Below are 14196 nucleotides of genomic sequence, written 5' to 3'. Positions count from 1 at the left end.
TAGCTTGTTTCTGTTCCTGACTGAATGGCTGTGGATGCAGGACTGGGGTTCAAATTTTCAACTAGGTCCTGTTCTTTCCCTTATCTGTCTCCCAGTCTCTTTCTTTCAAGGTAGTAACTTTCATGGGAAAGTGTAGATGCTTACTTGACATTTTGCAAGTGACTCCCAGCTTTCACTTATAAAGTTAAAGAAAAAAAAAATGAGTAAAGTACTAAAGTACTTGAGAAGGAGGCTGTTGGGACTGAACTTGTGTCTATTTTCTGGTAGAACAAAACTTCTCAACCCTCCAAAACAAGTAGAGCTATTTTAAGACTAAAATTTGATTTTAATATATTGAGGAGTAAGGTTGTGCCTTTAAGTATGCACCTATATAATGTGTAACTGCCCTGTCCAGGGAGGATTTTGGAGAAAAATCTATGATACTCACTGCATATTTTGTACTTTCATGAAGAAACAATCTTTCACTGCTTTAATCAAGTATGCAAAATACAGCAGTGAAGGAAGTAATAGTATTCCACATTGAAATATCATTGATAATGCTTTCCCTTTGGCTACAGCTTTTCTATCCTGTAGTAACCATTGAGTTGATACTGGATGTAGATGGAAGTGACTGTTGTGATATTCTGAATTATGATGTACTATTTTAAACAGTAGTTCAAACTATTGTTCTAGAGCGGTCTGACTTAACTCTCTAGAATTAAAAAAGAAACCATAAAGCTTTTTTTGAAAGACAGTATGTCTCCATTTTGACTAGTGTTAGACTAAGGCTAAGAAGAATAATGACCTCGCTCAGCACACAACCATAGACATGGTTTTCTATGTAACTGACTCCATAGAAGATATATTTACATTTTTACATCTAGATCAGAGCCATTCAGCTTTGTTTCCATAGCCCACATATACTGCAAAACTAGAACATTAATACTGCTTCCCTGAAATTCCCTGAAATTATCAAAACATGGAACTTGGGAAAACAAACAAACAAACAAAAAAAAACAAACAAAGCACAACCAAAAAAAACAAACCACAGTAACAGAGGGAAAAATGAGAATAAAAGAAAACTGATCTGTTCATGAGGGAAAAAGTCAGTGACCTGGGACTCTGGCATCTTCTATTTGGTTCTGAGCTCAAGTGAAATATTAGCGTTTCACCCCAGGCAGGTAAGATTAGGTACTACAGAAAATTTTACCCGATATCTAATCTGTGCCTGAATTTCCCATCCGTAAACAAAAAAGTATTCAGCTTTCCGTTCAAGGGAACATTGTTAGATAAAGTCTGTTAAAGATTATGAAGGGCTCTGGTGCTACAGAATATGTATTCTCTCAGAGATGCTTTTGATGATCACATAAGCCAAACATAACAATTACTTTACTACTACTTTCTATTATTACCTTAGTGAAAATACTCTTGATCATAATTCAGTTTACTTGTCTATAGCAATAGCAAAAAAATAAAAAATTTTTAGCAAATAATCCCATAAACGCTATAGATTTGGGGCATTTTCATGGTTGACTGGCAATTATTTGCCAAAATACTGTTTGGTGAAAAATGAAGAAATACTGGAATGTGTATTTCTGTTCATTTGGCCAAAGTGTAAAAAAAGTATTAGTCTTGGAAAAAGTAAAATCTTTACGATGTGAATATGGAGCATCTCAGCTTCTTTTATTCAAAATAATTTCTTCATTTGGTGTTTGACAGAAATTTTAATTTGAACAGGATTATTCCTTGTGTGTCATTTGCTTAAAAAACCCAAATTTCCTGTCTTGATCACAAATGATGTTTTTTAATTGTCCTTTAGATACAGAGTTTCACTATTTGTCAGGTTGAATAGATAATGATATAAAGAAACCACACTTCAAGTTCCTGGGAGCAGGGAAGGTTATGCAATTGTGTTGCCTGAGCTGGGTAGCTTGACTTATGTTCCAGAATTTGACAGATTAAACTAAGAGCATTGCCAGGCATGCACTCTCCTCTGTCACTGCCAAAACTTGAACAGCTCTTGTAATCAGTGAGTCATCCTCAATGAGAGTCAATCCTAGCAAGGAGGGTAAATTCTCATTTCTTGTCTCTGACCAAATAATTTCCTTCTAGCTTTGAACTTGAAAAACTGTGCCGGTTTACTATGTCTGTAAAGAAGAATTATCGCCGTGTGCCCTACCACAACTGGAAGCACGCTGTTACCGTTGTACATTGCATGTATGCCATACTGCAGAACAACCAGCGGCTTTTCACTGATCTAGAGGTAGGTGAGATGATTTTGTTGGTTACTAGACCACATCAGAGGTATCAGCCATCATAGAAGTACATTTTCTGTGCCAGAATTTTGCTGTCAGCTTGAGCTGAGTGTATATAGAGGTCCCTGCAGAGAAACATAAGTGAATAGGAAGCTCAAGGCAGGAGAATTATTCAGATTCTTAATCCTAGTGTTTCCCTCACATTTTTCGGGTCTGCCCACTGAAGAATCAGTAGCAGATTTGCTACAAGTCCACGTCCACAATTTGAAGTTCTCTGTATCCGCTTATCACCACAGTCTTTATTTTAATTAATTAATTGTCAGATATGTACTGAGGGAAGGGAAAGCTGTTTAATTTGGAGAAATTTCAGCCAAAACTGTTGGGCTCTTCTAAAGAGACATGATAGGAAAAATCAAGTCATTGTTCAGTGTATAAGAGAAATATAAAATTTGGTGATATTTCATTTGAAAAGTTCTAGTTTATTATGCTGTAAAGCAGAGACTTTAAAATTGACATTGAAATAGGCAAGTGGCATTTGACAGGCATATGCAGAAAGCTGGCAAAACTGTACAAGTTTGGAAAAATCACTATTCCTTTAACAACAAACATCTTTAGATTGCAACCTTGGGGAATATTTAAAGTTTTAATGACATTCAGTACTAACCAAGTAGTTAAGCCTCATCTTTTTGGAGACACCGAGTAAGACAGACAGGGAGATCAAAAGCAGCAATTGTTAAGAGGGATGGAAACAGTCTTTGTTCCCTGCCAAACTCCAGCCAGCCTTCTCCTGTTTCAATGCCTTATCCCAGTCTATATTCCAGCTCTTTCTAGCAGTCTTCTTTCTCGAGACTTGAGATTAATTCAACAAGAATACAGAAAACTACTGAAGGAAACTTTGGAGAACTAGGATGGGATGGTCTCAGGTGAGGGATGATGATGTGAACCTTGATAGACTTAGAGATGGGAACAGAAGTATGGAACACTGTGAAGGGGACTCTAGTATAGACACAAATAGATCCAGAAGTTGGCAGTGGCTGAAGTGTTGGGATCCAAGTGGGGATGATGGGTACAAGGTCAAGAGCACTAGGATTAGGCGTTGTATAATCCTGAAGGTGAGTGTCACAAGGATGGAGCCAGGCTCTTCTTGGTGACAACCAATGGGAAGACAAGGGACAATGGGTGCAAACTGGAACACAAGAGGTTCCACTTAAATATGAGAAGAAACTTCTTCTCAGTGAGGGTGCCAGAGCACTGGAACAGGCTGCCCAGGGGGGTTGTGGAGTCTCCTACTCTGGAGATATTCAAGACCTGCCTGGACACATTCCTGTGTAACCTCATCTAGGTGTTCCTGCTCCGGCAGGAGAATTGGACTAGATGATCTTTTGAGGTCTCTTCCAGACCCTAACGTTCTGTGATTCTGTGAAGGAATGAGACAAGTATGGTTTACTGGGATGTGGATACTGGGACAAGCTAAGCAACAAAAAACATCTGGTACAAGGGACAGACGAATGGGAATTGTAAGACTGGAAAAAACACAGGTTATGAAAGATGTAACAGGAGAATTAAACCTATGGGGAAAGGACAGAAAAGCTTATGCCTCCTACATCTAACATGTAGCAGAAAGGATTCTGAGATTCATCTTTCTTTTGCTGTCAGTGACTGTTTTTCAAGTCTGTTGGTTACATGTCTTGCCCCTCCTGATAGCAGTGAAAAGGGGACACCAGCTTCCTACAGCTGCTACCATGAGACTTCAAGTTGTGTGTTATGTGCCTAAGGGTTCCAGTTCTGCTGAGGATCTGTGGGGACAAGTGCTGCTGCATCATCTGTTTTATTAAGTGCTTTTTAAAATGCAAGTCACAAGGTGCAATATTGAAAAGGCATTATTAAAAATAAAAGTGAAGGTCTCAAAATCAAAAATACTATTTGGATTGCTGCAGCCTTCATTCTGCACATTGTGTATTTGCAATAAGTTCTTTAGTTACATTGTTGTTTGCTATCGTTCCACAGCATCATGTATCTTTTAGTACAGTATACAGGTTGGATGTTGCTCATTTAATAGGTGGTTAATCATAATTCTTTTTCTGCTTCATTCTATAGCCTTATCCTTTTTTTACTGAACAGTCATCAGAACCAACTATAAGGCAGAGCTGTTAAGTCTATAAAGACATTATCATGATACTCCATGCCGACAGTGACTGCTTCACAAACATTACTGAATGTGTTTTTAAAACACAGCTGCTGCGTGAAAATCTTTTGCAAGCGTTCACATATTTTGGGTGTTGAAAGAGAGAATTCAAGGACTTCATTTCTTCAGGATATTAGGAGTTAATGGAATAGAAAAAATCAGTTACTGTCTGTCTTTGCAGTTGATGTCCAGCATTTCTGTGGCTCACATCAGTGAGTTCCTAGGAAGAGTTTTGCCTGGGAGACTTGGTCAGTGACTTTGAGGAGTGTTGGAGAGGCAGGGTTAGCATCGGGCTACCTTGACCATCTTTTATATTTCCTCTCATTCAAAAACTGCAATTTTTAATTTTTTAATAAACATGGTAATGAAACAGTGGATGACCAGATTGTCTGTTTGTAAGTCAGATTTCTTCCTGAAGCAGATTCCACTTAATAGCATGTGATTGTGCAACATTTTCTTAATTCATAATATGTAAAATGTTTGAGCTACAATTGGACCAAGAATTTTAATTGAGCGTGTACTCACTATCATGCTTCTCACAATTTTAAGGACTTCCTCTATGTGCTTTTAGAAGGCACTGTAAGCATAGTGCGACTTTTACAGTACTATGGGAAGACAGTGACATCTAGGGGCAGGAAATACACCTTACTTTTAATGCTTATCTCATTTTTTTTGTAGCGAAAAGGTCTTTTGGTTGCATGTCTGTGTCATGACCTGGATCACAGAGGTTACAGCAACAGCTATCTTCAGAAGTTTGATCACCCCTTAGCTGCTCTCTATTCCACATCAACAATGGAACAGCACCACTTCTCGCAGACTGTGTCCATCCTGCAGGTAGGATTATTGAAATGTATCTTCTGTGCAGAAGAATCCAGTGATGGAAACAGGAGTCACATCATTACCCAGTAGCTATTCTGAAGCATGCTTAATTTAATTTCTGGATTGTAGTGCTTATTCAGAAGTGTGGAAGATTTATTACAGCAAGGTGGGTTCCACAATTAGCAACCAAAGCATTCAATGATAGTGCAAAACATAGTATTCGCAAAACTTTGATATTATAAAAAATATTGTGTATTCAGAGGTCTTTGCTTATGGCCTTCCTTTGGAGCTTTTAGCTTCTGGGTCAACAGGGCTTCTTAGAAAATAAAAAAGCAGTTTCTCAGATATTTCCAGCATAATAACCTTCAACAAAATCTTCATCCGTTCTGAAATTCTCAATAAAATCTCAAGTACTGGCAAAACTTTTTATGGGGAGCTTGAAAAACATGCTGTAATAAATTCTGTGAACGGTAACTATGTGGCATGAAGAAGGAAATGTTAATTTTGCACGCATGAAAAGTTTAAATTTGTTTCATAATGTTATCATGTGCTTTTTTATTATTTAGCAATTTGAAATAACAAAACCTAAGAAAGGTACTATTCTATTAAAGAGAGTTCTTATTATGTGGTAATGTGTCTGTATGTTTAATGAATAGAAAACTACAAGAAAGCATGCAAGACACATTTTTGGAAGTCCTAGTATGCTACTGACACAGATGTTTTCTCAGCAGTGAAAGTTTTTTTAATGCTCTATTAGAAGAGTGAGAACTCTCACCTATGAAACCCCTGCCAGTCCAAAACATACTTGTGCTCACTGGTTTTAATTTGCCATGCACACATTCGATGCACAGCCTTGCCGTGCTACTGTGCCACTAATTCGTATTAAACCTTTCCTTCTGGTTTTTCAGGGGGAAGATAGTTCTTTTCTTAAATAATTAATCACCTTTTAGGAAAAATACATGTTCTCTTGTATTCAGAAGCACATCTTGTGATTATGGTTTTAGGTATTATATGCATTTCATCAGCAAACAGAAGCTTTATCTCTGAATACTCTTCCATGTAGGAGGTTGTAATTGAATCCTTCAGTGGTGATATGGCATTAGATTTGTAGTGTTCATCCTTCATGTGAGTTTGTGCACAGTGAGCAAGTTCCTCAGTCATTCACACTTCTCTGTCCCACTATTGCTACATGAAGCAGACTTCAGTCATTCTTCAAAAACCATTTTGCATTTTTCCTGCAGAAATGTTGTAGTCAGTGAAAGTCCCATTTGCCCAAGGTAGGGAAACCTTTTGCTTCCCTGCTGTCTCCTGGCCTTGGCCATTGGCGTGAGCAAGGAGAGAGGAGAGAGATGGGTGGGTCAGGGCTATATGCCCAGGAGTAGCGATTAGCAGCAAACGCAGGTTAGAGCAGCCTCTTGGGCTTGCTATTTTTCATTTCAATCAAGAAGCCTTACAGAATTCCTGGACTGTTACCAAAACAAACAAAAACCTCTGAACGACATTCCCCACCCAAAAAAAAAAACAAAACAACAAAACAAAGCAAACAAAAAAACATCAAACAAACAACACCAAACAACCCACAAACAATACCCACCAAACCCTTTAGGGTTTATTTCAGTGAATTTTAATTTTATATTAGTAACCTGCAGTATTTTTTTATAGCTGCTTTGCTCACCCACCTGCAGTTCTAGTATGCATCAGACTTACAAACAAGGAGGATTCCGTTCACTAGCTTTGCTCAGCAGGGAAAGAACAAAATTTTAGGATCTGTACATCATATGGACTTCTCAAAACCCTAACTGATATGGCAGCTTCCGTCAATACTTAAAAGAATCAGTTTTTTTTCTATCAGTATGAACAGAAACTGTCACAGTGGTCTTCTTGATAGTGCAGCTTCTGAAGCCTAAAGGTGATGTCTCCAAATCTAGAGTAATTTAAGTATTAGGACAAATAGCATGTTCTTCTGGACTAAGCAGCAAATTTGGGGAGGAAAGGGTTCCCAAAATCCTAAATCATTAAAATTAGTAGTAGAAGTTTCCTGGTCCCAAAGTATTGATGATGGGTTAAAATGTTCTGAACTTCTTTTTTTTTTTTTAAATCATGTTCTGTGACGCAGGAGCCTGTCAAAGGAAAGTTGAGATGGAGAAGGATTGTGTTTTCTATTCATTATTCACAATGAATCTACTTGTCCAAGTGAAAATGTTGGAAAATGACATTTATGTTCCGGATGGGGAGAGAAACCAAGCCTATTTGTACCACAGAGGATTTATTTTGAAAAAAAAATATGTAAATTCTTGACAAATATCAGGGAATCTTTTGATGAGCTTCAGCTGAAATGCCAATTAAATGTCAAAACACATCTGCATTTGATATATTAATAATATTTTCTATTTGTGAATGTGCACACCTTGACATGACTGGTTCATTCTTTCTTATTTTTCTCTGTTTCCTCCCAACAGTAGGAATAATTTTGATAAGTTGTTTTCCAAATCTTAGAGACAGTGAATAGTGCTGACTTATCAAAATGTGATATAGCTTCATGAATGATCACAGTACATGGATATTGTCAATTAAATGTGCAACAATACATAGTGGAAATTGAAAAGGCATGACAGTGGCATGTTCCCAGAACCTCCATAGTGGAAGCCATTTTATTTATTTATGAGCCAGTCAAGTCATGGTTGAACAAAGCAGCTTTTTCCCCTAAATGTTCATATGCATTAAACTATTGTAATTAACTTTACTTCTATAGAGAAAATTGTATCAGTAAGTACTGCGTTTTCAGGCAAGTTCCATTTGAAACACTATGAAACCAAAATTATTTTAGTCTTTAAATTGGATATTTCCTTATCCATATTTCTGTGTTACCAGTATCAAAATTGTACTTCAGAGTGAATCAGATAGTCAGTTGACCAACTTGGCGATGCAATGCTCAGGATCAGGATTGAATCACAAATTCCCAAGCTAGCACTCTCTGGAAGTGCTGTGCCTTCAGCTCTGATTTATAAGCACTACAAAAGCTAGCATTTTTCTCTATTAATACCTTTAGGCTTCAGAAGCAGCAGTCCCAAAACCAAGTCAGTGGCTTAGTCATAGGTTTCATGACAGTATTTAAAAAGGAAAGATAAAAATGGGAATTTCAGGCTGTCAACATTTGACTTTGCAACAAAAATTGTCCTTGGGCTGTAAAATCGTTCTAACCTGTCTGGTGAAGTAAAGACTGAAATCATCTCAGAATTAGAGCTTGTGCTTTTTATTGGATTTTTACTTTTTCATAGCTGGAAGGGCACAATATCTTCTCCAATCTGAGCTCCAGTGAATATGAGCAAGTACTTGAGATCATCCGGAAAGCCATCATTGCTACAGACCTGGCCCTGTATTTTGGAAACAGGAAACAGCTTGAAGAGCTGCATCAGACAGGAGCATTAAACCTTAAGAATCAAGCACACAGGTAAAAAGCAGCAAACCAGTATTAGTTCTGTGTACACAGTAATTTTCTTACATATGAGGTTTCTAAGACCAACTCTGTGTGAAATTCCGAGTATGTAGCAATAATTTACGTATTTGCATGTCACCGCCTTTGGATGTCATCTGCACGTTTCAGTGACAGACCATCTGCAGAGGAAAGTTAGAACACATGGAGTTAGGAGGTGGGAAAAAAGTATAGCTCAATAATTGTTCCGCTTTATGTCAGTATTTCTATTATTCTGTCAACATGCTTTTTGGAAAGAATTCTGGTCAGATCTGAACCTTTGTGAATTAAGATAGCTCTAAGTTTTAAAAATACACAACATGTGCATATATTCACAAATACGTGAATCTCTTTGTCCTCATAAGCAAAACATAATGCACCCTGGATGAGAGATGTCTCTCATAACAGGCTTCATTAAAATGCCCATGAAGCCTTTCAGAGCTTCTTTACTGGGAAGTGGATTCTGTCATTAATGGTGGAAAAATTAGAGAGGTAATATAGGAAAATATTGAGTCATGATTCTGATTTGTTTTCATAAAGAACTTTTGTACTTAGGTCTTCTTTCTGAAGAGTTTTACAGGGTTTTGCCAGTAGTTTTGAATTACAACACTGTAGGAAGGGCAGTTTTTAAAAGCTTATTTCCCTGTTTGGAACTAAAGACTTGAATATACTTGGGTATCTTGAAAAGACAAAGTAGCTCCTGATAATCTCAGAATGAAATTTACCCGAAATAGGATATTCAATAGTACACAACAGTTTACTTGTGTGATTGAATATTCTATTATGTTTATATTATTTTTTTTCTTACCTGCCCTTCAGAGCATTTTTAGTGCACTGCCATGTTGCCCAAAGACAGAACATCAGTTTGTGATGTGGCTGAAGAACTCGAGAGTTCTAGATGGTATCTGTGCGTGCAATGGAATACCAAATTTGGCACTTACGTGGCTGATGAATCCTCTTTCTTAAATCAGGAGAACTGCACTTTGCCATTTATCTACTGATTATGTTGTGTATTTGTGTATTTTCCCTGGTATATTTGTCTGTTGGTACAGTTTTAATGACTGCCATCACATTGCATGCAAGTTAGCAAGTTGTGTGCTTTTTTCATGGAATAGGCATTATTCAACAAAGATGCAAATATCCTGAAGTGTCATCTTAAAGTTATCCATTGGGTGGAAAACACACAAATCCATTATTTAATTTGACCGTTTTCTTTATAAGACTTAGACTCATAAACCATAGGTTTTGGTGGTATGCTAGAAAACTGTTTAAATAAGACTTTTTTGTGTGTGCCTTGTTCTAATAATGATTATAGTTACAGTATCAGTAGGATTCTGTGAACTTGTTCATCAGTGTACAGGACAGCGTTACATGTAGGATTCTTGTTCTGTCAGGGTTAGAATTCATTCCAACAAAGCAATGACCTAGTACCTTAGATAGACTCTGTACTAGTTTTTCCTCTTCTTGGAGCATGTGTTACTTCCTCTTCAAAGAACAGAAAGAAATGCAGCAGGAGGATGTGCCATCTTTCTTTTACAGACTTGTACTGTATTTTCAGAAAATTAAGGAAGGGGTATGCAAGCCAGGCATTCTTGTCTAGTTTTCTGTTAGTTTGATTGTCCAGAGGATAGTTGGTGAACTTTGGTTGTAAACAATGCACGGAGTATTACAGATAATATAATATATGATTTGTGTGATGCCTTATCAATGAATGGTAAAAAGTGAGGAAGAAGCAAGCAGGGTGGGAGAAATTTTGTAGTATTTATACTTTACTTGAAATAGAACTGAGGAAGGGCAAATAAAAACATCACAGTGTGATCATCAATTTTTTACCCAACTTACAATTTAATGTTATTTTTTTTAGAGACAGAGTGATTGGTCTGATGATGACAGCTTGCGATTTATGTTCTGTAACAAAATTATGGCCAGTTACCAGACTGACGGCTAACGATATATATGCGGAGTTCTGGGCTGAGGTACGCACGTTTCTTTTATGTACTCTCTTTTCTTTATAAATGTGAGTATCCAGGAAGAAAAAAAAAACAACCACAAGTATTTTTAATTTGATATCTTGATGTCTTTGTTTTAAAGAGATTTCAGTGGTGTGTGCATGTGTTTGGTTGTTTACTCTGAAGCTATTTGACGAGCTAAGTTAGCTTCCTAATTTTCAGGCAGCATTTATTCTCTTTGTTAAAGATTGCTTTAGAAAACGTGTCCTAACATAAAGTCACCAAGCAGCAGAACACTGAAGAAAATCTCCATGTCAGCTGCCTTGTAACAGACATATAAAGCTATAGTATGAGTCCAGGAAATGCTAAAGCAAATATGTCAAAAAATTGTTGAGATCTGACCATTTGAATCTTGTGAACCAGCTCAGTGACTGGGTCTCAGAGACAGATTTTTTTTTTTTTAACATGCTGAAAGTTACTCCACATGTATTAAAAATTGAAACAAGGCATTGAACTGTGCTAATGTTCATGTTCATAAATAAAGATGCAATCTCTCACGTCTCACACTGAAGAGTAAATGTTCTAATAATTTAATTTTTAAAATTTAAGTGACTATTTAGGGATATGAAGAATAAATTCTTAGGGCATTGCATAGAGTTGAATTATGCAGTTTGAGGAGATAACCTTGTATTTTCACAACTACTCTTGCACATGTGTATGTTCTCTGTAAGTGTTGTTCTCTGTTATGTGCCCTGTGGAAGCTTGCAGAGTTTGGTGGGCTTATTTCTGTTTTACACTGGTGTAAAATGGAAATCAGGCCCACAGAGTTGATGTAGTGTGCATATAGTGTGGAGATTGTCTTGCCTGTTGCATGTTCATTATGAAATTCAAGATGTGCATGGCTTGTGGGTGTTTTTTGTGTTTACATGTTCTCATTCTTTTAATCCTGAGCTGCTCAGTTTACAATAAAATATTTGAAAAATGCAGGCTATATAAGCTCTAAGATCTAGGTCAGTACTCTCTAAAATGTCAGCACTGGAAAAGAAGTTCTTATAAGTGATATAATGGAGGTACAATGTTGATATGCCTTACTCATTTACATACTCAACAGTTTTGCTTTCAAGTAAAAAGACTTTTCGATGCAAATCTCATTAACTCAGTGGAGAAGGAAGGATCACAATGAATTTTCCTACTCAACAATAATGAAGATGTAATTATAGACGTAATGGAGCCTGCCAAGATTTTAACCTGTTTTGTAATCCAAGGATGAAAAAGTAAAAGGTGGATCTTGTTATAGTGTTACTTCATGGAGCAAATGTAAATAAGTAGTTATTGACAGAAATTGGATTCTGTAATTGGTGTTCTACTGAATCCTCTTTAAGAAGAGGTTTAATTTATATGTGGCAGAAGTTGGATATGTTGTGATCCAGTCAGAATGACTGACAAATCCAGCCAGAGGTCTAAACACTTCTGGAAACTGGAAAGCTGGAGATAGATGTGGAGAAAATCCTGAGAAAGCTAAACCAACAGAAAGTTTAGATTTGTGTTTCACTGCAGAATTTTTTACTTAATTGGGAATAAGGTAAACTCTAAAAAAAGTATATTTGACTAAATTGAGTTGTTATGTTATAGTTCTAAAAGTCAGATAGAATGTGGTTTCTAATTACTACTTGAGTTCATAGTCTTAGTATGTCGAATGATTTAATCAAAACATTATTATAATATTTATTCTTTTTGTTATTATTAACTAAAACAACAACTGCAGAAGAGGTTGCAACAATTTTGTGGTATGTCATACTGATATTTTTTCATTGAATGAAGCCCAGTATAGCTAATTTCTTAAGCTAAGACTTACCTTGATATCACTTGAGCATGAAGCTTTCCCACAGTGCTACACCTCAAGCAAAATGATAAATTTGCTGATCAGTTATATAGGGTTACAAGCTTGTGTAAGATTTGTCTGCTATGACTGTTTCGTGAGATATGGGACACTAGGCAGTTGTAAACCCTTTCTGCCATATTTTTTTAGGATACTTATTTATCATACTGTAAGTATGATACAAATTTCTTTGATTAAAACTTTAACTTTCTGGTCACAATCGTAACTATGAGTATAAAAGCAGTATTTTTACAGCAGTGTATCATTTATGTGCTGACACATACTGATCACAAGAAAACACTTGTGTTTCTAGTGCATGCCTTTCATTTAAACATAATATGTTTTTACTGTGAGGGTGGTCAACCAGTGGCACAGTTTGCCCAGAGAAGTTGTGGAGTCTCTGTCATTATAGATATTCCACACTGGACTGGATACAGTCCTGGACCACCTGCTCTAGCTGGTCCTGTTGGGATAGGTCTGTGGGATGTATTGGATGATCCTAAGAGGTCCCTTCCAACCCAAACCGTTCTGTGATTCTGTGATACCTTTTTCTTTCAAGGTGAAATGGTGAACATAAATCTGGGCTTTATTCAGTTTTGCCATAGTCAGTCAGAGGCCAGACGGCTTCCTCAAAACTCTGACTCCAAGTGTTTCTCAGGCACTTGATATTCTATTAATCAAAGAGCTTAAAATCTGTCGAGGGTTAAGATTGCGGGGTGACAATAAAACCCTGGTAGATGTATTGTTAACCCCCACTCCCCCCAACTTCCCCCTTTTTGCCCCTCCCTCTCCCCCCTTCCCACTCAGGACAGGTGATCGGGAGGGAAAGAAGGACAGAGAGAAGAGAGTTGGAAAAATTAACAATGTTTTACTAATGCTACTAATAAGAATAGAGAAAATAATACAAAACCAATCTTGAAAGTCTCAGCAACTGCAGAGCCGGCACCCCAAGTCCTGGATTAGACTCTGCAGCCAATCGGAGCTGGATTCAGTCTGTCACTAGGCCTCAGTTTGCAGGGATGACTAGCAAGGTCCTCTCCTAATGTCGGCCATAAGGAAAAAGGGAAAAGGGACGAGATCCTCGTGATCTCCCACTTTTATATGAAGTATTCACGTGAATGGAATGTTATACACAGTTGGTCAGTTTCTTGGTCACTTATTTCTCGTCGCCCCTCTCGCGAGATGTCCATGCATGCTTATCAATAAGTTTGCATTCCATTGCTAGGTTTACCAAAACATGTGTCTGGTTCTCCAGGAAAATGCAGTTAATATGAAGGCTTTAGCTGACAGGCAAAATTCACTAAAAGAGAAACTTGTTTTTAGCAAAACCAGGACAAAATCATAAGATGCTAAATGGTTTAATGGTGAGGTTATCACTGAGACTGTGGTAGCTGCAGACAGTCCTGGATCAATCAATTGCAGTACTTCAAGCAAATGGAAAAAAAAATAAAATAAAAAAATCAAATATTTACTGGGGATATATAAAACAAAAAATTGCTTACAGTTCCTAAATAACAATCTGCTGAATTACTGTGCTTGGAATTGCTATAGGCATCTTTTTTATCATGTGAGAAAGGAGGCATTTTCTTTTGTTTCTTTCAACACTAAAATGTCTAACAGAGACTAGATTTGATGATTCTAGCCTCTCTACTTGGAGA

General features: G+C 37.1%; 1 protein-coding gene across 2 annotated transcripts in view; it reads left to right on the top strand.

Moving 5' to 3' along the window:
- Positions 1 to 14196, top strand: part of PDE10A (phosphodiesterase 10A) — a 380239-nt gene that overhangs the window by 347682 nt on the left and 18361 nt on the right. For both annotated transcript variants that reach the window (XM_065057593.1, XM_065057592.1), the window contains exons 16-19: positions 2092 to 2242; positions 5098 to 5253; positions 8517 to 8689; positions 10575 to 10686. In XM_065057593.1, the coding sequence (XP_064913665.1) occupies positions 2092 to 2242; positions 5098 to 5253; positions 8517 to 8689; positions 10575 to 10686 (592 nt within the window). The remainder of the gene's footprint in view (positions 1 to 2091; positions 2243 to 5097; positions 5254 to 8516; positions 8690 to 10574; positions 10687 to 14196) is intronic.

Source organism: Columba livia, chromosome 3 (assembly GCF_036013475.1).
Source record: "Columba livia isolate bColLiv1 breed racing homer chromosome 3, bColLiv1.pat.W.v2, whole genome shotgun sequence".
Classification (NCBI taxonomy): domain Eukaryota; kingdom Metazoa; phylum Chordata; class Aves; order Columbiformes; family Columbidae; genus Columba; species Columba livia.
This window is presented reverse-complemented; position numbering and strand designations above follow the sequence as displayed.